This window comes from Branchiostoma lanceolatum, chromosome 2 (assembly GCF_035083965.1).
Source record: "Branchiostoma lanceolatum isolate klBraLanc5 chromosome 2, klBraLanc5.hap2, whole genome shotgun sequence".
Classification (NCBI taxonomy): domain Eukaryota; kingdom Metazoa; phylum Chordata; class Leptocardii; order Amphioxiformes; family Branchiostomatidae; genus Branchiostoma; species Branchiostoma lanceolatum.
Genome location: NC_089723.1, coordinates 25903827 through 25929352, shown reverse-complemented (window position 1 = coordinate 25929352; position 25526 = coordinate 25903827). Strand labels below are relative to the sequence as shown.

The 25526-nt window shown below is 43.1% G+C and overlaps 3 protein-coding genes across 4 annotated transcripts; all 3 read left to right on the top strand.

Moving 5' to 3' along the window:
* The first annotated feature begins 50 nt into the window (after positions 1 to 50).
* LOC136428221 (ovochymase-1-like) lies at positions 51 to 7985 on the top strand. Of its 2 annotated transcripts, XM_066417562.1 has the most exons (11): positions 51 to 893; positions 1490 to 1564; positions 2069 to 2296; positions 2557 to 2676; positions 3002 to 3220; positions 3467 to 3637; positions 4138 to 4259; positions 4677 to 4756; positions 5257 to 5525; positions 6376 to 6509; positions 7334 to 7985. In XM_066417562.1, exons 2-11 carry the CDS (start codon positions 1504 to 1506, stop codon positions 7496 to 7498), a joined length of 1569 nt encoding a protein of 522 aa, XP_066273659.1. In that variant the 5' UTR covers positions 51 to 893; positions 1490 to 1503; the 3' UTR covers positions 7499 to 7985. The 2 variants fall into 2 exon arrangements, with proteins under 2 accessions (XP_066273659.1, XP_066273658.1); XM_066417561.1 differs by having other exon boundaries at positions 51 to 1564.
* Positions 7986 to 13647: 5662 nt separating this feature from the next.
* LOC136428220 (oxygen-dependent coproporphyrinogen-III oxidase-like) lies at positions 13648 to 18704 on the top strand. Its single transcript, XM_066417560.1, has 4 exons — positions 13648 to 14046; positions 14969 to 15617; positions 16163 to 16393; positions 16827 to 18704. The coding sequence occupies exons 1-4, from the start codon at positions 13887 to 13889 to the stop codon at positions 17023 to 17025; spliced, it is 1239 nt and encodes a 412-aa protein (XP_066273657.1). The 5' UTR covers positions 13648 to 13886; the 3' UTR covers positions 17026 to 18704.
* A 2382-nt stretch (positions 18705 to 21086) lies between these two features.
* On the top strand, positions 21087 to 25497 carry LOC136428219 (flavin reductase (NADPH)-like). The gene is made up of 8 exons (XM_066417559.1): positions 21087 to 21175; positions 21525 to 21604; positions 21871 to 21974; positions 22510 to 22600; positions 23133 to 23243; positions 23868 to 24023; positions 24572 to 24650; positions 25388 to 25497. The coding sequence occupies exons 2-8, from the start codon at positions 21568 to 21570 to the stop codon at positions 25464 to 25466; spliced, it is 657 nt and encodes a 218-aa protein (XP_066273656.1). The 5' UTR covers positions 21087 to 21175; positions 21525 to 21567; the 3' UTR covers positions 25467 to 25497.
* Positions 25498 to 25526: the final 29 nt, after the last annotated feature.

The window sequence follows — 25526 nt, the reverse complement described above, 5'->3', positions numbered from 1 at the left end:
GTGCATAATGATAATTCACATAAAAGCAAAATGGTATCATACTTTTTAAACTTCTGAACATCCATATAAATATAAAACATTAAGTTACACAAGAAATACATGTTATTCTCGCACTGGAAATGCCATATTTTAGCTTTTAAATATACTAAAAGACTACCACATATCCTCGGACACATTGACAAAAGCAACTTGTAGGAGCGTCATCTATCGATACGACTACGAATTACAGTCGATTCCTTCCGATCATGCTCCATCAAACTGTTCTATGATTTTCCTGATCGATATCGATGGACCAAAGTGTTTGTCGAAATGTTTTATGGCTCACAAACAGACTGGGCAGTTTTATTAGGCTGTTTTTCTACCTTTCCTTTGATTGGTACTATCCAGTCTAGTTTGATACAATGTGAAAAGGCTATTGGTGAATGAAGCCCAACATGCAATATTCAAAACAGTTAGTCAAACCCTACAAAGCCCACACCGTGAGAAAGACATTTTAATGTATCATATTTCTGCGTGGGATCAGTATATGTTAATAAGTACATGTACTAGCTACTTGTTTCAGAAGGGGGAGTCTAGAGGTGTAAAAAATCTTGCTAAATCAAAGCCAGCAAGTCGAGCTTTAAACCACGTGCACAAATGAGATAGCATAGGAAAAACATTGATAAGATATATTATTACGAATATTTCCCAAAGTAAACAGTTACCGTTCCGTACATGAAGATAAAATAAAATGGTAACACCCCTATGGGACGGCTGGAAATGGTTCGGGTTGCAGCGACGACAATGACGTCATCTGTACATTCACAGTCTCGTTGCGTCATTGTGAGATTGATCAGAAGAGAGAGAGGTTGTCTTCTACCCAACAGCAAATAACTGTAACTTTGATCGCCCAGGTGAGTGAAAAGTTCAACATTCATCTTCAGCAGTAAGCCGGCATTAACTCTTGATAGTTAGCATAGATGATAGACCACACCATATAGAATTAGACAGCAAAAGAGCAGATAACGGACTGAAACTATCACAGGTGACGATTAGATAAGAAAACATGCTTGATTTAAAACTTGGTATCTGTGTAACAGAAGCCGGAGAAATAGCGCATTGGGCCAAAGAGCTAAATCGAAGGCGAATGGAGAAATAAACTGTATTGAACATGGAGAACGTCAGAGTAAGGGACGCGGACAGGACAGCTATGTAAGTAGACAAAATCCTCGTGTGAACATTAATGGGAAACATGGACAGGTGAGGCGGGCTGGGCTAAACCATACGGAGGGGCGTCATGCGTAAATATGGCTGGTGGGAAAACAACCAAATAAACAAACAAAAAGAAACATATTTTTGGGATTGACAAGTCTGTTTCTTGGTCACGTGTCTACCGTAATGTTTGTTATTATGTGTCAATCGTTTCAACGAACCCCTACTCCTCACGAAAACAGTATAGCTCAGCCATAATTCACCTAACTTCTGTACCGGTAATCTATTTTCATGCAAGGTCAAGAAACGACAATGGGGATTGGCCAAGTCATGATGATAGTGGCCGTCCTTGTAGCCGCTAAGGCTGCTGAAGGTGAGATTCTTGAAAAGATTGAGTATCCTTAGAAAGTGTATCAAAATGACTACAACGTTAGATATACTGTAGTTAAAATACTAACAATTTTCATACACGTCTCTGAATTGTATTCCTTGAGAATCTTTTACTGCAGACAGAACTTTCTTGATTTAGTAGCATCAAAAGTAGGTATAAAGTGACTGGTCTACTGCCTCCATCATGAACTTCCGTGTTTATGTAAATGCAACAGATTTCATCATACACAGATAAGCACGTAGGATGTTATATAAAAGGCCTAACTAACGCTATGGTCACATCACCAAAGCGGGGCTAGGCCGGGCATGCAGTTTGCGGGAACGAAATAAAGCCCATAAAACATGTAAATCGTAAAAAAAAGATATTCATGAGCTTAGTTGGTGCATATTTCTTGATAATCACGTCGTTTTAGCTTACAGCCCGGCCGAGGCCCGGGTTAGAATGTAGTATAACCGTAACTAGTCTAAACTTCTCCCGTCTTCACAGCCCAAAATTGCGGCGGAATCTTTTCTGGTTCAGCCGGCGAGGTGACGTCACCCGGGTACCCGGCCAGCTACGGAGCGAACCTCAGGTGCGAGTACGTCTTCACGGCTGAACCTGGCCAGGTGACCCAGGTCGTCTTCGAGTCCTTCGCACTACAGGAGAAAAGCGGATGGTGGCTGTTTAAAACATGCCGCGACTATGTCGAAGTGTATGATGGGGACAACCAGATTGGTGAGTGTAGCACTTGTTGTTAGATTGTTCGTTATGCTATATAACACGGGGCATACCCACCGGACCTCATGATCAAGTCACACACACACACACACACACACACACACACACACACACACACACACACACACACACACACACACACACACACACACACACACACACACACCGCATGTGGACCCGCTTACGTACGCAATCACAGTGTGCATTCGGAGTCATGTTTATCAAATTATTTAACAACCATCACGATTCTTCCACAGGCAAGTACTGCGGAGATGACAGCCCAGGCATCATCAGCACCTCGTCTGAACTTCGGATCGTCTTCACCTCCGATGACAACACCGAAGCACCAGGCTTCTTCGTTTCCTTCATACGCACGGGTCAGTTCGTTCGTCCGTTCAGACCCTTGTAGCGCCTAGTGCCACGTAGTTGCCTTGCTGTTTCTGTAGCAGGGTATAACGTTATTTTTACAGGGAGCGGTTGCTAGCCCTTCTAATGTGCTCGAGGTACCTCCACAAACACTGGTTCCTTCCGAAAGAAAACCAAGTCCTTTCTCATCCATCTAGTGGTGCGATAGTCACTCAGATTTTTTCCATTATTTGTATCTTTTGCATATTGTGTCCTTAAATCAATTTAACTATCAATTTGGAAGTAACACATGTTTAGATTCACAGCAATCAACATTCTGTTACTCTTCATTTTCAGCATGCGGAGGAATCTTTTCGGGTGACGTCGGTAAAGCGTCCTCCCCGGACTACCCAGAAAACTACGCGAACAACCTGAACTGCGAGTACGTCTTTCCTGCCGACGGCCGAATGTTGACGATCAGCTTCGAGGAGTTCAGCCTGGAAGGAAAAACTGGCTGGTTCTTCAACCGCAAATGTCGTGACTCCATCACCGTCTACGATGGCGACAACAAGCTTGGTACGTCTCCTTGTGATCTTTATAATTCCTTAATCATGCTCAAGTAGTCAGCATAGTCCGTCAATCGGTCTGTCCGTCTGTCTGTCTGTCTGTCTGTCGGTCGGTCGGTCGGTCTGTCTGTCTGTCGGTCGGTCGGTCGGTCGGTCGGTCAGTCAGTCAGTCAGTCAGTCAGTCTACCCATCCATTTTTTTTATATATAGAAAGATATTCATATAAATGTGCAATTCCTTTGGTATCTTTTTTCAGGCGAGTACTGTGGAGATGACAGGCCGGAGACGATTACAACTGTCTCCGATGTCCGGCTGGTCTTCACCACAAACAAGGACAAAACAGACTACGGCTTCTTTGCTGTGTACACACGAATTGATGACGTCGTCATAACCCTGCCTCCTACTGACCCGCCACTGAATACTGATGGCAAGTTCTCTATGTTCGTCCGTTTGTTTGTTCAGACCCTTGTACTGCCCAGTGTGTACTGCCTATACTGGCATACAGGGTAGCAAGTTTCCTTGCTGTTACAGTAGCAGGGTTTAAATTTAGTTTTACAGCTCTGGTTTTACAGGGAGGGGTTGCTAGCTCGCGGTACCTCCTCGCCACGGTCACGTGACCCCCATTTTACGTCCCTTCCGATAGTACGGTACAGCCCCAACTGAGATGTCCTGACCCCGGGACTTTCACAAAACTGAACAAAAAAACCTTTCTACCAATGATGTGTCAATTACCTTGATGATTGAGTGATTGAGTACTTACTGTTAGTAAGTGCATGATAGGAAATTACGAAGTCATAACGCAGAGGAGCTGTGGAATCACACAGGTTAAACTTAGTGTTTCAACCAAGCCTAGGAGCATATAGTATATACCAGACACTATAAAGCCAATCTTATGCTATTAAAGTCCGTTTTACTATGCCCGTACAGCCCCCACTGCAGGCAGGTGTGGAATCTCCCGCATTCAACCCCGGGACTTCCCCGGCCAGAACCGCATTGTCGACGGACAAGAGGCCATTCCCCACTCCTGGCCCTGGCAGATATCCCTTCAGGTACGACCTGAACGAGTGAAAACGTGTGTATGTGCTCAAATTTGTTCCCGCTTGCCCGGGTCCAAGTTTGTTATCGCGCAGAGTTGTAACCGGAGACTGGCAGGAAGCGAAGGTTGAGCTGGCCTGCGCGGAAGTTCTTCGGCGGGCCGGCAGGAAATAAACGTTAATAGCACATGGCCAAAAGTCAGGAACCCGAGGATGGCATGTGCTAGAGATTGGAGATTGTTATGCGTAAAATGCACATGGTTGTGTTATATTTTGTAGAAAATTTACCAAAAATCTAAAAAGATACGGAGGTGTGGGATACATGGGATGGGATTTTGTTTCACAAGTGGCAGTGGTACAAAGAGAGCCAACAGGTGCTATGTATCTATGCGTTACGTCTGTTTTTACACGACTGTTTGTCACTCCTCACAGACTTCTGGCGGTGACCACTTCTGCGGAGGTTCTCTTGTGACAGAGAACTGGGTCATCACTGCAGCTCACTGTAAACCCAAGTACGTTTTCTCTCATTTCCTGAACACCTTTCAGTTCCAACTTCCAAGTCAAGATGAAGTTTGATATACCTTGACTTACAATCTCTGGTGTGCTAACCACTTTCACTACAAACATTTACTCGTACCCTCGTGAATGGTGTCATCAAGTTGGCAAGTTACTGAATAAAAAAAGACTCTTTGTACACAACCAAGTGTTTTCTTAGACCGACGTTTTGTTGACCGTCTGTCGCCTTCCTCTGGGCAATTCTGACTGGTTCACTTTCACTGCAGCTATAGGTGTCGTTGCTTACAGATGCTGTCCTAAATGTAAAGTAAATACGTATGTACGGACCGCATCTGTATATTAACCAGTGACACCTATCGCTGCAGCGCAATGTGAACCAGTCAGAATTGCCCTGAGGAAGGTGACAGACGGTTACCGAAACGCCTGTTTAATAAAACACTTGGTTGTGTACAAGGAGTCTTTTTGTTACTTTACTTCATCGTTCCGAATCCCTCAGCCCCAGTGCCCACCTTGTCGTCCTGGGGGAGCATGACAGGGACAGTAACTCCGAGATCACCCAGCGGATTCGCATCGAGAAGAGCATCAGTCATCCCCAGTATGTTCCAACTGACTCTGCCCCAGACTACGACATCTGTCTGGTCAAGCTGGCCACTCCCGCCCGGATCGGCGAAACGGTCAGCCCCGTCTGCCTGCCAGACGCTACGGATTCCTTCGGTCCCGAGGAGGACTGCTACGTCTCCGGCTGGGGAAGGACGAGCGGATTCGGTGGGTAATGGTATTAGACATCACATACTGAGGTAACTCTTAATGTGCTTGACGTCAGCATCCGGGATGCACGAGATAAGTGATAACCTTCGCCAAGAAGGATATGCTTTTCGTAGCGTTTGCCTGTATGTATGTATGTTTGTTTGTATATATGTCATGTCCTATCGGTGAAATGGTTAGACTTCGGGTCCCCTGGCGGCTTTCCTTGGTACTGCAACAGAACTTCCGGTTCGCACAAGCTATACGGTCGCGAAATTTGGGTGGTAGTTTTTTGTAGTTAAGGACCCATCTATTCTGATGTCAATATGCTTGTTAAGGCCTGTTAAGGCCCCTATTTCAACCAGACGGCGATCTCTGAGCGACAGTACTTGACTTCATAATTGTAGTAATGATACAAGATATGGAAGTACGATTACTAAAACACACGAAACGTAAAAAGAATCGTTCTTTATCTTTGAAATTCGTTCAGCAATTTGTGAAATCTTTGATCGCTAAGCGGTCGCAGCGAGGTCTCAGTCTGTAGTGGAAAGGGGTTCAGTTGCATCTACGACGTCATCTGCGTAGAGGGTAACTTAAAAAGCCCCCCTCTCACTGGATCCGCGACGCGTTGGCGACCTCGCTGCGTCCTAGATTGAATTTGATTTAGCCTCGACTCTACAATGGGAATATCATGCAAAACGTATTTGATTAAAAAGACAACAAATCACACAAAGCGTAAAAAGTTTCCAATCGATGAAATTCGTTTAGCGGGGTGTCAAATCGCTCGGTCGCAGCGAGGTCACCAACGTGCCGCGGGTCCAGTGGTAGGGGGGCTACTTGTGCGTGACTTAGCCCCTTTTCTGTTGCCCAGGCTTCAGCACAGCCAGGAAGCTTCAGCAGGCCCGGACCGAACTGCTGAGTACCCCCACCTGCAGGAACACCTGGGGATCCAGCATTACCGACCGTATGATCTGCGCAGGCGCAGACGGTACCAGCGCCTGCCAGGCAAGTACAATTTGATTCTGTTTCTTCTCAACAGAAAGAGTTTATTAGCATAAAAGTTAATCTGAGTTGGCAAATTGCATCATGGAGGTTGGGAGTAGGCTGGAATCCATTTTGAAATTGAATTGAATTCTAATCTACCTCCTCTTATAGCAATGATCTGATGAATATAACTTTTCCGACTTTGATTGTTCAAAATGTACATTCGACTGGTGCAGTCGACTTTTAAAAACTACTAGGCAACCACGCCGACCAACCACAGATTAGCCTTTTAATCACGACTAGCTCCCAACCACAGCCTGGAGAAGGCCGGGAGGCCATGGTAGGCTATGTGTTGTTGTTCACCTTGTTGTGCCTAGTGGCACATATGTCAGCAAATTTCCTTGCTGTTTCTGCAGCAGGATATATGTTTTAATTTTACAGGGAGGAGTTGCTAACCCTTCCCCTTTAGCGTGCTCGAGCACCTCCTCGAACACGGGAACCCCATTTTATGTCCCTTCCGAAAGACGGGTGCAACCCCAATTAAACCGAGGTACCCTGTCACAGGATTTGAACCGGCGTCTTGCAGTTACAAACAAAAAATGGAACCAGGAGCTCAACTGTGATGAACCGCTATCATGCAGTTGAGCCGCAGGGACATCCCACTCTATGAAGAGATACCGTACAAATCGAGAGTACACGAAAAATATTTTCACATACTTTCATCCACAAATGACCTTCCTCACGACCATCTCCCAACCACGGCCTGAAAAAGCTTGGTGAGGAGGCCATGGTCGGCTATGTGTGTCGGGGTTTTAACCGACTCTCCTACTCTGTTGTGTCCCCAGGGTGACTCCGGCGGCCCGCTGGTGTGCCAGAGGGCCGGTGCGTGGCAGCTGGTGGGGGTAGTGTCATGGGGTAGCGCCTTTTGCAGTACCTGGCGGCCCGCCGTGTTCGCCCGCGTCACCGAACTCAGGGAGTGGCTGGACCAAAACATGGCGGAAAACAATTAGAACGGCGTTCTTCCAACTTTTGCCGTATTCACAATAGGTCTAACTATCCACAACTCTAAACGTATGTAAGGTAATGGGCAGGTCTGGTCCATCTTTATAATAATGATAAACGGCTTCTACCAATGCTGACAACTTCAAATTCTCACACATGTGTACAGTGTAACGTAAGTCCAAATGAAGGAGGGCATGAATACGCAAATGTTGAAGGAATGCCATTTTGGTCCAGTGGTCCATTCGTCGAAAGCCCATGTAGTCTTGAGTAAGAGTGTTGAGCACATCATACATGTACACGTCACTCAAATCGACCCAACTTTATGGTATGTTTTAACTCGCAGACACGTCGACACATTACAAAATCATTTCAGATTGAAGTATATCTTGACGTTTTAGCACAAAAAGTAAGCATGCATTAATCTGAGGGTTTCTACGACCGTTTTTGCGACACTGTTATGTATCACTCGAACATGGCTTAAAGAATGGATCCACATGTGTTGTTCTGGTGTCTTGGTTTCCATACATACTTTAATCGACTCTTAAAACATACCATAGCAGGTAGAATTTCTTGAGGTAACGTGTGCCATCATTATGACAAAAATGATCCATTTACCAGAAAACAGATGAACACTATATTGTGGGTGGGCGTTGAAATGATTTTGATTGCTCTGAAACACAACCCGTGATTGATTATTCATGTTTTGCTTTATCAAAAAGGAAAAAAAATGACCCAGTTAGCGGTTAGTGACCCATGTTACTAATTGACGAGATGCTGCAAAACTTTATTCAAAAATAAGGAATAAGCTACAGTATTTAATTTGCTTTGGAGGTATCAAATAGTAGCCTATACTGGCACAACCTGAAAAAAAATCAATTTTTTCGCAGGGTAGCGAGTGTAGGAGCCCCGGTAGTAATCGGATGGCACCCAAACTAGTCAACTGCAAAGCCACCGCGAACGTTTTAAAGGTTACGATACTTTCAGTACCTGTAAAAAAATATAAGTTTATATTTTTTTGACACAAAGTTTGAGATCCCAGTTTGTCAAAGGGGCCATTTGGTTGCATTCTTTAATTATCAGATGCGGCGCAGACAATTTCCTTGTTTTATTGACCAAACATATGCATGATCTTGATTTGATATCTGGAGCTTGTGACGACCAAACGTTTGCTGTGTTAGAGAAATTTGAACATTTGGACAAATTGGTCCTTGTATTGATCTTTTCAGACTGTATTTTCATACATTTTTGCTAACTTTACATCAGACCTAAGACCATGTTGATTTGATTAAATGGATATGGACGACATCCGTACGCGCATCAATTTCTGTCCGCCCCCCCCCCATTTTCGACCATACTGTCTAAATCGTACAAAGCAGCTGCAAAATAATAAAAAAATATATGTCGTAAATTGCCAAAAAAACACATTGGAAAACGATGCTAATGTCACCGAATGCCTGGGCGCGACACCCCAACCGGGTTTTGCCCAGTACTGTCTATAGATAGATATAGATGCCAAAATCAATTCTAAAGCAAAAGAAGAAGATGTGAATAAATGAAAACGAAGAATCAGTTTTTCACCATACCATACTCTGTGTATTTTGTCATTTGTTCAACCTTGCTGACCATGTAGATTTCATAATGACGGCCACTTTTTTTGCAAAACTTTTCATTAGCACGCTCGCATCAGTTTTGGGGTTCCCAGAGGATGTCATCCATATAATCAAATTAGCATGACCTAATTACTGTATGCATTGGTGATTTTTTTATCGGAAATGGTCAATACGTCACGCGGCACATGTCCACAACGTTCCTTAATTAGTCTGGACTTTGGTACATATTGAGTGTATTGAAAGTGAGTGGATATAGTTTTACTTTATCGTTTCAGCGTGAACAACACACGTCCTATTCTAAAGTACGGCACATGATTGTGTATATTTTGACCACCACCACAGAAATAGTATCAAATATTGGACAACGTTCGAAAAAGACAGCTACGGGGGCCGTAAGTAACTCATATTCCGCGTGCCCTTCCGTTTGTGGGCTACATCAGCCTGTACTGTACGTGTACAGCTGCAGCACCGGTTACTCCGCGCAATCCCTGCGGCCGGCAAAGCTACGTCGAGGTGCAACAGTCACCAGGCCATTCGGTACATTCACCAAACATCAGGTAAAAAGCTCGCTTCTTTTATCTGGACGCACCTTGAACACAAGTACATACGTTCTTGTGCGTAAGACCAGTAGGATTTTATTCATCCTTGACGATACGGACACATTTGCAACGACCTGAAAAAAAAACACTCTTAAGAACACAAATCTGCTTCAACGGTGAAAGTAAAGGACCCCTCGAAGCAACTGACGGTTTGCGAAACGAGAAGATACATATTCTGGTTGAAAGAAAAAAAACGTTCATAACAATGAATCCGAGATTTCAGCACAGATTTGGCATCCTAATCCTTCTTGCCTTGTCCACGGTACCCCATGTCTTTGGATATATGCTGTGCTTTCCCATGTGCCAGAGAAGACTACTGATGTACTGCGTACCACACAGCAAGATGGTCAGCAGCAACAACCCGGACGGTCCGTCCTTTAGAGATAAAACGAAGTGTATTTTGTGTCGCAGACCTTTTGCTGAAAATGCAAACAGGCCAACGGGAAAATGTTATCCTGGTGTAGAGTGGCTCGCTTTGAAAGGTTTACAGTACGGGAAAATATCGTCAGAAAAACTGGCTTTTCTCGACTCTTCGTCCCTCACAAGTCTGTTTCTTATTGATGTGGGGGTAACTCAAATAGAGAACGCTACATTTAAAGACTTTCGGGAGTTGCAAAATCTGAATTTGGACAATAACATGCTGAAACACATTCCCAGTAACTGGTACTGTGGTTCACATTCACCGAGAAATAACCACCTCACCAGACTTTCTATTTCTGACAATAACATTGATAGTTTAGACCCCGCATGTTTCCAAAATCTGTACCAGCTGGAGTCGCTAGATCTGCGTGGTAACAAACTGCGTGAAGTGCGTAGTCGGTGGTTTATCGGGCTGAACTCTCTAACAGAACTGCTCTTAAGTGGAAACAATATTGAAACGACTATGCCTAAAGCATTTGAGTTTTTGAACCGCCTGCAGTTTTTGGACTTGAGTAACAACGACTTGGTTTGTTTGCGCAGAGAGGCATTCCTTTCTCTGCCGAACCCTGTTAGAATCGTTTTCAGGGGGGAAAAGCCTGTTGTATCCAGCACAGCGCATACTGTTCGTGACAAGGCCTGGAGTGTTGTGCTGGGAAACTGTGACAACACAGAGCAGTGGGTACGATTTCAGGCTGTCGGCAGGGTGTTACGTATCAAGTACGAACGCGCCGAGGACAGGTTTGCCATCGATTGGCTAAATACGTCGGGAAGTAAACATGACGTCCTGACCGGTCTGGACTTGTGTAATCCACGCTCGGAAAGGTTTTGGTCCGGTCGGTTCACGGCTTCCTCTCCTTTCGTCTTCATAGCGGAGGATAGTGAAAAACAGGTGAGCTCGTCTTTTTTAACCCAATGCCGGGAGGCATGGGAAAAGCCTGCTGGCATACGTCTGACTTTGAGAGGAACCAGTTTAAGAGTCCCTGATTTTTCAAGAAGTAGCAAGTCAGGCGCACAAAGACCGGAGACTTTTAGTGTCGTGGTAAAGACACTGATAAGTCAGCCTGTTGACTTGCCAACTGAAGCCGAAGGCAGAGTGGCATGCCTTGTTCTCAGTTATAATAACAATTTATTCTTCAACGTATCTACAACAAATCAAGTAGACGACGCGAAGTGTTTTCTGGGGGACTCTGTTTTGAATAGAAGTGTTTTTACAGAAATGAGTGCGATATCTAATAAAAATACATGTACATCTGCTACTACCAATGAAAGTAAGAACAAAAGGACGGAGACGTCAGAAAATACAACGTCCTCTTATTCAACACATGGAGCACTCGATCAACGAATACAGAATGATACTGTTGGGGCAACGCCCGGAACACCACTCGTTCATTCCATACAGACTGTTGTATCTCCTGGTGTAGTTTCCGGAACTACAAGTAATACAAGCATTCCGGGTCTGACAATAATCTCTGCATGTGCATTTACAGGTCCTATTTTTATAACATGTTTCCTAGCTTGTTTGCTCTACGTTAAGAGACGAAGAAACAATCAGAACCGTGAGAACAGCAGACCAACCCTTCCTGCGCCGAGCACATGTGAGATCATGTCAGCTCTACAGAGTAACCCGATGTACACGAGTCGTACTACGGCGCAAACGTTCGAGCCAGAGATCACACAGTGCTCCTGTCTCACAGACGAGGGTGCAAGCGGCGAGAGTTGTGTGTTAGATTCTCCCTGTGGACACGAGTATGAGGAAATAAAAGACGAGGACATTGATAGTAAGTCTGAACAAGTTTTACAAAGCAGTATGTACAGTAATGAAGATGACGATCCTCTGACATTTTACGCCGCTGTAGCTGAATTAGAGTTGCCCACAGCAGGGGTTTCGCTTTACGCGATGGAAACAGAGACGGTGGCTTTTGTAGACTCTAGAATGGAGAGTTCATGCATTCAATCTGTTACTCAGGAGCAGACAGCTTATGACATAACCGGATGTACAAATACGTTAAACCATAGGGACGTGTGCACACCTCAGACATGGGATGGTGTTGGTACACGTGATTCCGGATCCATCGAAGGTTGGAGGGAAGAATATTTAGAAAGGTGCCTTGGTACAGACGATGAAGCGACTGAAGACGAATCGTAAATGGCCGTTATAGCAGGTACAATCTTGGAGATAGACACACTTACACAAGATGTTTATTTATCTATTTACACAAAATCTCGTATGTATAGGGACTACAATATATACATGTATATATCATAAATTGTGAATTATGGCATCATTTGTATTATCACTATTGTGATTATCCTCAATCTTCTTTATGGTATAAATGTTGAAGTTTATATATTCCTTATTGCTATGCAAACAGAACGATAATATTGTGTTTTGATTTTGACTAAAGTGTTTGTCGTGATGACAAAATGACAGATTATCGTCATGCAAAACTGTGTGTGTACATTTACTACATGTGCAGAGTTTTGGCTTGTATGTACGAAACATAGTAGTTGGTATAGCGCATTTTGTCTGCATGTAGATTGTGAAGGCTAATGAATATTTGCAAAGACGTCTGACGTAATGTCTCAGTTTGTGGTGTAATTATTCATGAATATATCATGATTAATGATATCAATGATGACGCATGTAACAACGTGCCACCAGTGTACGACGCAGACAATCTAAAACATGTTTCTAATCATAATAATAAACAGCCACATACCATGCCCTGAATATTAATGATATCCGCGTGTGCAAATAATGTCTTATTGACAGGAAGCACAGAAACTACCTAGAAATCGGTAAACATCCAATTGAAGAATCAGTGCAATCGATACAGTCAGTGGGTAGAGTGATCAGCTGGCAAGCAGAAGGCCGTGGGTTTTATTCCAAGTAGGACGTTCCTTTTTAACATCCACTCTTTATCATTCATCAATTACTCTTGCTCCGGCATGTGAATAAGTATTATTTTTGCAAAATTGTACAGGATTATCCTCGGGGTTAGGGTTAGGGTTAGGGTAGGGTCCGTTTTTTCTGGATCATGAGTGGTTATTCAGAAGATTTTTAAAGGAACACGCTGTCAGTAGTGACCAGAAAATTCTTAGACTTGGCCTAATACTAAAACAGTCATCCTCAACTGAGGTGAAGCATAATGATTTTTTTTCAAACAGCTAGTTGTAGTGCAATGCGACTTCGCAACTTTTGTCGATGTACTTAATTGTTCCAAGGAGAAAATTGCTTTATACACATGATACACCTTCCGGTGCTTCATGGTGTAAGTTAGGAATTAGACAATAACGACGCCTATCAATAATACTACAAATTGCAATATCGTGGCCGCTTTGAAGGCGACAAACAACCATGTAAAGATAAATATAGTTATAGCTAAGGACAGAAAGAACAGAAATTGAATACTATTACAGATAAAGTTCATCTTTAAAAATGTTTGAACATATTTTGTGGCACTATTTCAACTCTATCTAGATTTCTTTCGTAGCAATACGTTACAACATTAGCTGTGAAGTTTTGTCGCCCTCCTAAGGTTAGGGGTCAAGTCACCAGCACACCCGGAAGAGCACATGATAACCTCTTTCTTGACACAAACGTTTGCTGGAGGCGTAAATAATCGCGGTATACGTGCGTTGTGCCACGTCTGGTGAGATCTTACAAGACAGGAAGTAGTATACCGTATCATCAGACTGTCAGACATTCCGTCTTTAGACGCTGTAGTAACGTGTCCACTCCGACCAAGTACAAGGACTCAGAGATCATGAGGGGTGCACACCGTGTGCTTGCGGGCGTCCTCCGTCGCGGAACGCCGAGCCTTGGGTCCAAGACTGTGGGCGGGTTTGTCCGCTACAGCTGCAAGTTCAGCTCAAGTGCAGCAGTCAGCGCCAAACCACACATACGGCCTGGATATGTCATCCTCGGTGAGTAGCTGTGAAGTTCAAAGGGAGTGGGTCGTGGGTTACAGCTATTTATTTATTTATTTATTTGTTCAGCTGCGTACAATGTACCGTGGGTTACAGCTGATTGTTATAACGGCAGTATGTTAACATAACGGCACGATTGAGCAGAGTAGAGTTACATACTAGTATGTTAACATTACATGCCTTGATGCCTTACCGAAAATTTCCGTGTATTGCAAAACGGTATCTGCATAATTTGAGAAATCGTCCCTCAGTGTAACATATGGTTTTGTCATCCAGCGCTGTGTTATATTTGTGCACGCCTGCGAACTATAAAAGTGTTTCGAACCTTCTCGGTGAGAGCGTGCCTGTAACAACAGCACGTACACCACGTATGATCCTAATCCCACGCCTGTCGTTACCATGGTTACACTTCCCACAGTTCACAGTGAGGAAACTAGAAAGGCGAGCAGAATCATGATCATGAAACATTTCCCTACAATGGACTATTCCATTTTCATTGTGTGGCTGGGTGAAAGCTATTGAACTACCAGTTGTTATCTTTATTACTGCTATCAATATTTTACAGAGGCAGGAGGTCATAACGGTTACTTTTTATTTGGTAAAAATAGACAAAATCCCCTATCTGATGAGCAGAATAGATTCTTCTTGCCTTTGTCTTTGTCATTATACAACAATTCATGAAAAGATACGTATACATTTTTTGGTAAAAGTAGAAAAATATTCCCCTATGGCAATCAAATTAGACCACGATAGTATCTTACCCTGTTGGCATAATATTCAATGGATCCTATAAAAATCCATGTGTTTACCAATTATCAGCTTGATTGCTTTCCGCACAATAACACAGAAGCAACAAATAAACATATATAAGTAAAATCATATCACTTTTAATCTCTTCCTTTCATGACGCACTCCTCAGGTGCAGGACTGGCCTGTGGCGCCGGTGCCGTGCTTTACTCAGCCCACCTGAGGAAGAAAACTCTCGCCGCCACTCTGGAACCCGTCTTCATGGCACAGCCAATCACAGACATGGCTACCTTACAGCAGGGGTCAGACATGCGCAGTCGGATGGAGCTGCTCATCCTGCGCGTGCAGTCCGACGTGTGTAAGGCTATCGAGGAGCTTGAATCTACTGAAGGTGACAAGAAGTTTCTCATTGATCGGTGGGAGAGGAAGGAAGGCGGTGGGGGGATCAGCTGTGTGTTACAGGACGGACAGGTGTTTGAGAAAGCCGGGGTCAACATCTCCATCGTCCTGGGGAACCTTCCTCCGGCCGCCGTGCGACAGATGCGGGCCAGGGGTAAAGAGTTCAAGACCAAGGACGACAGCGGCCTCCCGTTCTTTGCGGCGGGCGTCAGCTCGGTCATCCACCCCCGCAGCCCCAACGTCCCCACCATCCACTTCAACTACCGGTACTTCGAGGTGGTGGAGGAGGACGGCACGCGGCAGTGGTGGTTCGGAGGGGGTACGGACCTGACACCGTCTTACCTGGACACAGAAGACGTCGTGCACTTCCACTCCACACTTAAGGATGCCTGTGACAAACACGACAAGTCTCTGTATCCAAAGTAAGTATCTGATCAAACATGTTCTAATCAGTGCCAACACTTAGCATGTTACGTTGAAGGATGAAATTATTATTCTTCAGAACAAACTACTGGTCCTTAGTGAATGACAGACATAACAAAAGTTTGAAGATCTCATACCTCTGTGAAATATTGAGGATTCCTTGTATGTCTTGTTTAATCATAATTCATTGATTATGCAAATAAGGTTTTGACTAACATTACATGTATCCATTGACCATTTCCTGTCACTCTACAGTGAGCATGACTAACATGTACATGTATCTGCAAAACGCAAACAATGAGACAAACAAATCCTCCCCGTGAACTAGTAGGCACTTCCATTGACCCCCTGACCTGGTGTGTCAGTTGTCACACAAGGTTGATGAGTTACTCACTTCCTGACACACTGAAAACCTGACCTATCGTTTCACAGAGGTGATAGTTACATGATGAATTTCATATTCTTATAGTGGGAAACTTTCTCCTGTCTCAAAATTAAGAAAAAGAAGGACAACACCAAGTTCATATTCTTTCCCTCCTGTCAGGTTCAAAAAGTGGTGTGATGATTACTTCACCATACCCCACCGTGGGGAGTGCAGAGGGGTCGGTGGGATCTTCTTCGATGACGTTGACGAACCATCGCAGGAAGATGCGTTCCGTTTTGTCCAGTCCTGTGCTGATGCAGTATTACCTTCCTATGTGCCTATTGTGAAGAAGCAGATGACGCACGGTTATGGCCTCGCAGAACGTCAATGGCAACTTCTGCGCCGTGGAAGGTTTGTTACTACTGTATGATGAAAGTGCCAACCTAGCCTTTGATGTTTAGATGAATGAATCACAGATAGTGCATGTACACTGTTGTATTTATATCAATATTCACATATAGTATAACTTGTGTTATCGATTACAAATATTTTTGTAATGATTTAGCATTTCGATATTGACTTTTATTTTCATATTTTCATAGGGACTAAATTTCATGGTAGAAAGAGTAATGAAGTTTTCGCAGTATTTTAAGTTTGCATCTGAAACAGTTCTGTTGTACAACAGTAATACATTGGAGATGCATACTCGCGGTGTCATGAATTTGCGGTGAAAAGATCACCACAAAAGCCGCACAAATAAAACTATCGCAGACATTTGCAGTACTTTGTTTCCTCAGTGCTAGTGATCCGCTGATGTGTAACACTTTCTTTGCGTGGACTGCAGGTATGTGGAGTTCAACCTCGTGTATGACAGAGGCACGAAGTTCGGTCTGGCCACACCAGGCGCCCGTATTGAGAGCATCCTGATGTCGCTCCCCCTAGCGGCCCGGTGGGAGTACTGCCACGACCCCGCCCCGGGGTCTCCAGAGGCAAAGATGGTGGAAGTTCTCAAAAACCCCAGAGACTGGGTGGAATCTCAGTAGCAGCAATTCTTAAAAGTATCTACTTTTTCAATAAGGAAATACCTCTACTTTTGTAATTCTTAAAGGGAGGCTAAACTAAGAATTAAAAAGTCTACTATACCCCAAAGTCAAGTCCTCACTTGTTTTACATTAGTTTATCATAGTTCAGTGCTCTCCCGTCATTTGTAACTTGCTGACAGCTACTCGCCTGATTATAAAAAATCCTCAAGACTGGGTGGAATGTCAGTAGTGGCAATTCTTAAAAGTTTCTACGTTTTCACTAAGTAAATACCTCTACGTTTGTAATTTTTTTGTATTACAAAGTTTAAAAAAGCAACAATATCTCCAAATAACCTTTTTTCAGTGTAATTCTAACTCAAGTATTGACACAGGATTCTCTAGCTACCTTCAAGAGATTGTCTGAGTAGAGCCGCATAATGCTGCAAACAGCACACTAATAGTGTTTGGCTCTGAGCAACATACTACATGTGCCTCCTCAACTGCAAATGGCATTTCTTACAGATATGTATTGTATAATTTTGGTGCCAAAACGTCAAAAATTCTGAATTTAAAGATCTCCATTCAGATTGACATTCGCAACTAATTTCCAACATTTTTGTGTCATTTTGTCAGTTGACAAATCAAGCGGCATTGGAAAGTGTGCATATTTAAGACATATATATGGTTTAGTCACATTCATACACTGAATATTGCTGTGAAGTGTGATAAGCTTGATTCAACTTATGATTGACCAAAACAGTGACTTTGTTGTAATGTTTTGATCGGTCAGATTCTACAATACGTACCTTTAAAGATAGATTCACCTGAAGTGCTTCTAAGGTCAGAGTAAGACTTAATAGAGAGGCCAAGGTCTGTGAGGGAAAGACCTCACCAAACAGCAAAATATGAACATGTCCTGGTGTGAAATGTAGATGGACCAAAATCCTTAGCTTGAATCTTCCTCACGAAATTTACTAAGATTTTCAAGTTACATGTACATGTTTTTATGCAGCAAGATAGAGTCCTGAATTAAAGTTTCATATGAAAAAAATGATATGATACAGTATGTAGGCCTTGTTAACATTTACTCAAGCTACTGCATATGATTTTGGAAACCAGTTGCTTGAGTAACTGCTTTTTTGGCGTATCTTATTACCTGGATATCTAACCTTAATCAACCTTTAATATTAACATTTGTTTCTGTATAGCCAGCTGGCTTGTTTTACATTCAGTAGATGTTTCTACATGTTGTTAGCAATATAATGTAATAGTGATTGTAATGGGGCTACAGAAGTGCAATGTCTATCTCATTCTGTAATGTATAAAATCTACTTAAGGACAACTTACTGGTGTGGGCCACAGACCTCTTGTCATTTGTCATGTATGTGTTGCTACGTCAGACTAACCTACTCATGATTTTCATATAACACCGTGAATATCGCAGTGCAGTGTGATAAGGTAGTTTCGGCTTATGATGTAGGAAACTAACCAAAAACAGTGACTTTGTTTTAAGCTTTGATCGGTCATAGTTATGCCACACTTGTCAAATGGCTATATATAATCATACCATCTGATAGGTTGGTCAATGAGTCATGTAGTATCCCTTCTGTGTTTTTTGTCTTGTGCAAAATAAGGTGACTCAATCACTCATCCATGTGTAAAGGGTCCATATGCAGCAATAAAGATTTTAGTTACTGAAAGGACTTTGCACCTCTTGTTACCTCCGTGAAGGAGGTTCGCCTCCTGTGGGGGTATTGCAGTAGTCTGGATCTGTGTGTTCCCAGCTGTAACTCAAGATCTGTTTGATACATTTGTTTTCATTTTGTCATGTCGGCATTTAGTGAGGTCCCGGTGATGCTTGGCTATTTGGAGCACCGTAGAAGTATTTCTAGATAATGTAAAATGATAGAACCATGCACACGCCCATCCTGAGTGTTACAGCCACCATCAGGTCATCTGTTGGTTGCCTTATGGTAGCCTGTACAACACAAACTTTCGCTGCCTGGAACTAATTAGCCACACTCCAAGCAGAGGTGACACCACTACTTTGGTTACTTCATAGTGTCATGATAAACTACCTGGACATACTAGTATTAAAATGGAAACAGTTATTCCTGGTAAAGAGGGTGCCAATCACCTAAGCCCACACGGCAAACATCATAATTACTTCACGGAGGTTTGTGTCCTACGGATTTTTATTTTGTTCTTACGCAATCCACACCCCTAAATAGTTACAACACACACGTGCCCACGTCCGTATTCAACATTAATTCAGCTTGTTTCACGGTCATGTTTTAGCGCCCTCTATTTTCTAGCCCGCTAACTGCAGCATTGGGAACTTCACTGGCCGCACCGTTGCAAGGACAGGATGCAACAAGCAGGTTTTGTAGAGCCTCCTTGGGTAGACCAAATCAAAATGGCATCGGAAAAGAGACACATAGTAAGTACATCGGTGTTCGAAATACTTTTAAAGACCGATGGTGGCTGAAGGATTTCCCAAAATATCCAGTGACACTGAGGCACAGAACTCACAGGCAACACACATTTACCGCAGCTTTAATTAATAGATCAACACCCACTTAGAGTTGGAGAGTTATCAGTATTATTTTGACAGTTCCAAAATATCTGGAAGCAACAGCACCACTCGTTTGCCAAGTTATGACACTATAAGACACTAGACGCCACCGTGTGTTTTCGAATTGGCGCCGTGGTTCAAGGACGACACAGCGGAATAAAGTAGAACTGCAACTAAGCCGTCAACGTTGTTCTGTCGCTGCTGATTGGTCCAATAAAATTAGCTGACCACTCGGTGTAGACTAATGTTTGGTCTGCGGGAAAATAACACTAAGTGACCCGTATGTATTCAAAAATATCCAATGTAAAATCGCATTGGAAATATTACTGTTGCACATTTTTTTCTCAAGCCGCTTGATGACGCCCTTTACACATACGCAGCGCGAAGAATCGGCATCATCGATTGGACTGTAGCCATAGATTTGTTTACTAGTATTCATTACCTCCGTGGACGAGGTTCACCTCATGCGGAGGTATTGCAATTGCCTGGGTTTGTGTGTTTGTTAGTCTCCAAGCAGGCCCAATGGATTGCAAAGAGTATCCAACTGGAAGAAGGAGCTTGGTTGCAAAACGTACTTCCTCTGCCAGTTTGATACGGTCTTAGCAACCTATAGATCTGCTTGGAGATTATGTTTGCAGCTATAACTCCAGATCACTTAGATGCATTTGTTTGTATTTTGGCATGTCCGCACCAGTGAGGATCTGTAAGGTCTTGACATGATGTTGATTTTGGGCAATGTAAAACTATAGAATGATAACCGATATTAGCCTCCATTAAAACATCTGTTGGTCGCCTTATGGTAGCCTGTACAACACAAGCTTTCGCTGACTGGAACGTATCAGCTACTCTCCAAGCAGAGGTTAGGTCACTGCCTTGGTTACTTCCCAATGTTATGATAGATAACTACATGTACCTGGACATAAATGCAAACAGGCTTTAAAGGAATTCTTATTCATGGTAAAGAGGGTACCAAACACATCAGTCCACACGGCAAACACCATAATTATTTCACGGAGGTTTGTATCCTACGGACTTTTGTTCTTTTTTGTTTGTTCTGTTCCTCCAAGGACATTATATAACGTCCTTGGTTCCTTTGTTCGTCAAGTTGACGGTCAGGGCCAAATACGGTACAGTGATCGTAGCAACTACAGAACACAACACTCATTTACTAACTGTGTGAAGAACAATCATTAAAACACAAGGCTCTCATCTTTCAGTCTCTCCCTGAGATTGCTATTAGCTCTCCGACATTATTGGTGTGCCTTCTTCAATATGGTCAAGTCCAGATGTCCGCACCCATGAATCGAATCGTCTTTTTGACATATGTTCACCTGCATGATAATCACACGACGCTTATCTGAAACCAAATAAGTACACTTCAAGGCAGTAGCGGGCCGGGTGATTAATAGTTAGCACTACCGCAACAGGTGGTGTTTTTATACGAGGGTGCTGGCCATTTAACGTTAGATAAGCTCATAAGCTGCATGGTCATGATTTCTAACTAGGTCATGACATGATCTTTGGACGCAGTACTCGTTCGAGCCTTGGCCACCATTGCCCGTTTGGACGGCTAACGAGACGGCTGGGGACTTTCAGGTAGGAATGATGATATCCTAACTGTACATGTAGTTAAACCGCACGAACGCTGAGTTATAGGTCCCGTTCACACTTGTGCGTATATACAAGCCCGCATGAGTTGCGTATTAACATGTTTTGGGTTGAGGTTAAGTTTGCAGCCGAAAAAGTAATTTCTTTGGTTTGATAACTAGACTGCTCAACGGTGGGTCAAAGTAGAAAACAACTTTTTCGCCGCAAAATTTACTTACGACAGGGTCTAACTTAATAACAAGTTGATAATTGATCATAGTTGAAACGAAAAGACAGGCGCTTTTAAATGTTTGCGTAGTTTTACTGTTTTTCTTATGTTTGCATACCACATTTTCAGGTTCACATCGATCCAGAAGTAACTTCGTCTTCAAACCTTTACCATGAAGCTGGTGATAGTAGGGGCTTCAGGCCGTACTGGTATGTCTACTGGCCTGTCTCTTTCTTCTTTTAAATGTCTGTAATGTCAAGAAAATAATTGAATTCGTTTTGGTAGGAATTGTGATCAAATATTGTGTGTTGTTTCCTTCGAATTCGTTACACGAGGCACAACATCTCTAAGCCTCCCTGTTCTTATAGCAGCAGAAGTAGACATTTTGCAAATTTGCCTTGTCTGATTAAATGTAGCCCATGTGACGTTGTTTGTTGCTGTGTCAATCATTTATCCGTGTTCATACATGTCACAGGCACGGAGCTGGCCAAGCAGGCATTGGAACTGGGTCATGACGTCACCGCTCTGGTCAGGAATCAGGACAAGATGAGGGAAAAGGTCAAGGATGGGAGACTACAGGTAATATAGATGGCTGTATCACCCATGACCGACTCTAGCCTGGGTGCCATCCGATTGCTGCCCATATCTTTTCAGGGCAGCGAGTGTAGGAGCCCCGGTAGTAACCGGATGGCACACAGGCTAGCCATACTCGATTAATAAAGTTTATTGCAAATTCCTGCCCGAAGGCTAATTGCAAACAACATACATAAAATAACAGGATACAAAATAGGTATAAAGGCGACTAGACGGGACTATACAAACGTAATTGTCTATAGCTAGTGAAGGGTTTGACTTCTCTTTCGTAAACGATGGAAGAGGAAATGTCCTACCTTTTCTATAATTTGTGGGTTTTTGGTAGTTAAAAGAAGAATAGTCTTTTCTTAATGAACAAAATTATTTAAAAAAGGAAACTGACCTTCCTTGCACACGTCAAAGTCTAAAGCACAAATTTTGAATCTTCTTATCTCCCTCATTGTTGTTTTTTATTAGCATTTCTATCACCATAACTTCTCTCTGAAAAAAACACACAATAAATCCGGACCAATCTTTACAGGTCGAGACTGTCGACGTGATGTCATCAGAATCCCTCATACCTCACTTCAAGGGAAAGGACGTCGTGGTGTCTGCTTTAGGGCATGCTGGAGGTATGTACTACTTAACATAGATATACTGCAACCGTTACAGGTAAAGGAATCATGTGATTTCTTCAAATTATACTGAAGCTCTATCTGAACTGTTAGGGAGAAGCGTCATGATGAGCAGATTATTATATATTTAATCTAAATGTTTGCCGTCTCATCACAAATTTTTACTTCCCGTCGGCTAGTGTGATTGTTTCCTCTGACACTGATGAGTTAGGAATCCTCGTTGTTCAACGATCAAATCACGTTGTAGGCTACAACGTAAGTACAGAAATATTTGACCGTTGAACAACGACGATTCCTAACTCACCAGTGTCAGAGGAAACAATCACCTCCTTTCCGCGGCTTTGGTAACGCCTGATGAGGAAAATGTCACAAACGTTATCAACGTTGATGAATTGATTTTTCCCTCGACTCCTGCAGTCGTAACAGTCCAGAAACAGATCGTACTATCCTCTGCAACCATGTCATGATCTGAATGCTCTGCTCTGTCAACATGTCACAGTCTAAAAGTGAACGTATCGTTCTTTTACAGAACTTACAGATACCGTCACCCTCTTTACCGAGTCCATGAAGGCCATCGTACCGGCGGTGAGGACCGCCAACGTCCGCCGTCTGCTTATCATGTCCGCATGGTTCACTTTCGGTAGGTAGCAGACTCTAGATCTAGTAGAGAATTTGTTCGGTAGCCCAGACAGTTAGACCCGACGACCTAGATTATCACTCCGGGGAGTTGTGATGCAGGAAGTTATATATCTATGGATGTTAGGAACAGATGTTAGAAAGTATCAATTTCATTTTTAAAGTTTGTATGCAGTGTATATTGATCATTGATACTGTGATATGTTTCTTTGTTAATTTGTTTTCCGCATAACCGCCTTTAGGCGCCACACACCAGTTTGGTACAGTACACGTACACACAAGCTACGTAAGATCTAGACCGGACTGTAAGGTTTGATCAAGGAGGTTTAATTGTTATCAAACTATTAAACCTCCTTGGTTTGATCTACTATTTTTGTGTGGTGGGATATTTAACGTGCTCGAGGTGTGTGCCCTCTCTCAAATACGGGGCCTTCGGCTTTACGTCCTATCCAAGAGAACGTCCTCAACCGAAGCTAGGTACTTATTTTCATCTGATTGGAGTTAGGAAATAGACTTAAAGTGCTTTCCGAAGGGTATAACATTGGGGCCTGCTGGGGATTCAGACCTTTAAGATTCCAAGCCAATATCCCTTATCACAAGACTATCCTGTCACATGGAAACATTACAGAGGACCCTAAAGAGCCGACGCCTCCAATTGTTCTCCAACTTCTGGGAAATGTTCTGAAGAACCTAGCTAAGATGGAGACGTACATCATGGAGGAGTGTAGCGACCTGGACTGGACTTTAGCCAGGCTGCCTAGCCTAACGGATGGGCCTGCCACAGGTAGCTATAGGCACATTCAACTCTTTAGGCCATGTTGATTCGACTATATGGATGGCATCCATGCGCGTATCAATATTCGTCCGAGTCCGAATAAAGAAAAAGAAAATTTTCGACCAAACTGTAAATCGTACATAGCAGCTGCAAAATGAGCAAATATAGAAGAAGTTTAGTCAAAGTCAAAGAAGAAGATTTGAAAGAACAAAACCATACCATATTCATGTGTTTTCAGTCATTTTTTAAACCTTCCTGACCACTTAGATTTCATAATGAAGGCAGTTTTTTTAAAAGGTTTTCTTTCGTACGCTCGCATCAGTTTTGGCGTTCCCAGAGGATGCCACCCACATAATCGAATCAACATGGCCTACCTACATGTGGTACAATCATGAGTAGATATATTATCATCCTCTCTACGTATACGGCAACTGAATTGTGATGATTGAAAAGCAAACCTCTAGCAAGATGTAGCAATTAAGATCAGAGATCTATTAATTATAGCGATATTGCATTGCAGTAATATCACTGTATGTATAATGACTATATTTTCACAGAGTTACCATTTGCTGTGAAAGAAGATGCGACGCAAGTCTCCGGTGTGCAAGGCCGCATGGCCCGGGGAGATGTTGCAAGGTAAGGCATGTTTGTACGAAAGACCAAAACGACAAGGAAAAGGGCTTTTTCTGAGGCCAGTTCCAACCCTTCCAAACCCATTTCCAATGGCAGCCGTGCGCCTGTAGACGCTAGCCTGGTATGGACCCGCTCACATTCGTCGTGTGATCGTAGTACGATTGAAAACCAGGAACATTCTCGGGTTAGTCGTGCATGTGACGTACACACGTCAGTTGCCGTGAAGGCTGTCTGAAATCCTTGTCACTGGTTTGTTCTGTCCACGGTGTTCTGTCACAGTCTACTTGGAAATCGTGCGACATCAAAATCGTACTGCGACCTACGACGCACGTGACCGCGCCGTATCCAAACGTATTTGCCGAGTCTCTTCGTCCTCTAATTAAGATATATTTGTCTAAGAGACTCGGCAGCAATGATAGGTTTAGATAAGGGGCTATATGTAGACCTGCGTGTGTTATGCAAGCGACATAACTAAACGAAATCTTTTATTCCATGATAGATCTATCGTCACGTCACGTATTCATGGTTAGTAGCCATGTTTTATTTGCATGTTTCATTTGTACAGGTATTAAATGAAAGAATCTATGCACAAATACAAAACAAAATCAAAATTCAAAAAGATGAAAGCATTCTGGAGGTCAGCAGCAAACGATGTTTACAGCATTTGTATACCTATGTGATCATGAGATACACAGTAGTTATGTCACTCTATTTCACACTCTTTCACGTTCCTTCTATAGGTTCGTCCTGCACACTTTGTCTTCCGATAAGTACAAAGGCAAAGCTGTTGCCGTCATCACTGCCCCGTATGAAGAGTAAACAACAACAATGGCAACGACGTAACCAACAACAACAACAAACAGCAACAACGAAACAACG

What these genes read in the sequence shown, in the direction of transcription:
- LOC136428220 (XM_066417560.1), top strand. Translation starts at nt 13,887, where the DNA reads ATGAGGGGTGCACACCGTGTGCTTGCGGGCGTCCTCCGTCGCGGAACG. An exon ending in GCCTGGATATGTCATCCTCG is followed by an intron (nt 14,047 to 14,968) that starts GTGAGTAGCTGT and finishes CGCACTCCTCAG; the next exon opens with GTGCAGGACTGGCCTGTGGC. An exon ending in GACAAGTCTCTGTATCCAAA is followed by an intron (nt 15,618 to 16,162) that starts GTAAGTATCTGA and finishes CCCTCCTGTCAG; the next exon opens with GTTCAAAAAGTGGTGTGATG.
- LOC136428219 (XM_066417559.1), top strand. Translation starts at nt 21,568, where the DNA reads ATGAAGCTGGTGATAGTAGGGGCTTCAGGCCGTACTG. An exon ending in GTCCGCATGGTTCACTTTCG is followed by an intron (nt 23,244 to 23,867) that starts GTAGGTAGCAGA and finishes GAAACATTACAG; the next exon opens with AGGACCCTAAAGAGCCGACG. An exon ending in AACGGATGGGCCTGCCACAG is followed by an intron (nt 24,024 to 24,571) that starts GTAGCTATAGGC and finishes ATATTTTCACAG; the next exon opens with AGTTACCATTTGCTGTGAAA.
- LOC136428221 (XM_066417561.1), top strand. Translation starts at nt 1,483, where the DNA reads ATGCAAGGTCAAGAAACGACAATGGGGATTGGCCAAGTCATGATGATA. An exon ending in CGATGGCGACAACAAGCTTG is followed by an intron (nt 3,221 to 3,466) that starts GTACGTCTCCTT and finishes ATCTTTTTTCAG; the next exon opens with GCGAGTACTGTGGAGATGAC. An exon ending in CCCGCCACTGAATACTGATG is followed by an intron (nt 3,638 to 4,137) that starts GCAAGTTCTCTA and finishes ATGCCCGTACAG; the next exon opens with CCCCCACTGCAGGCAGGTGT.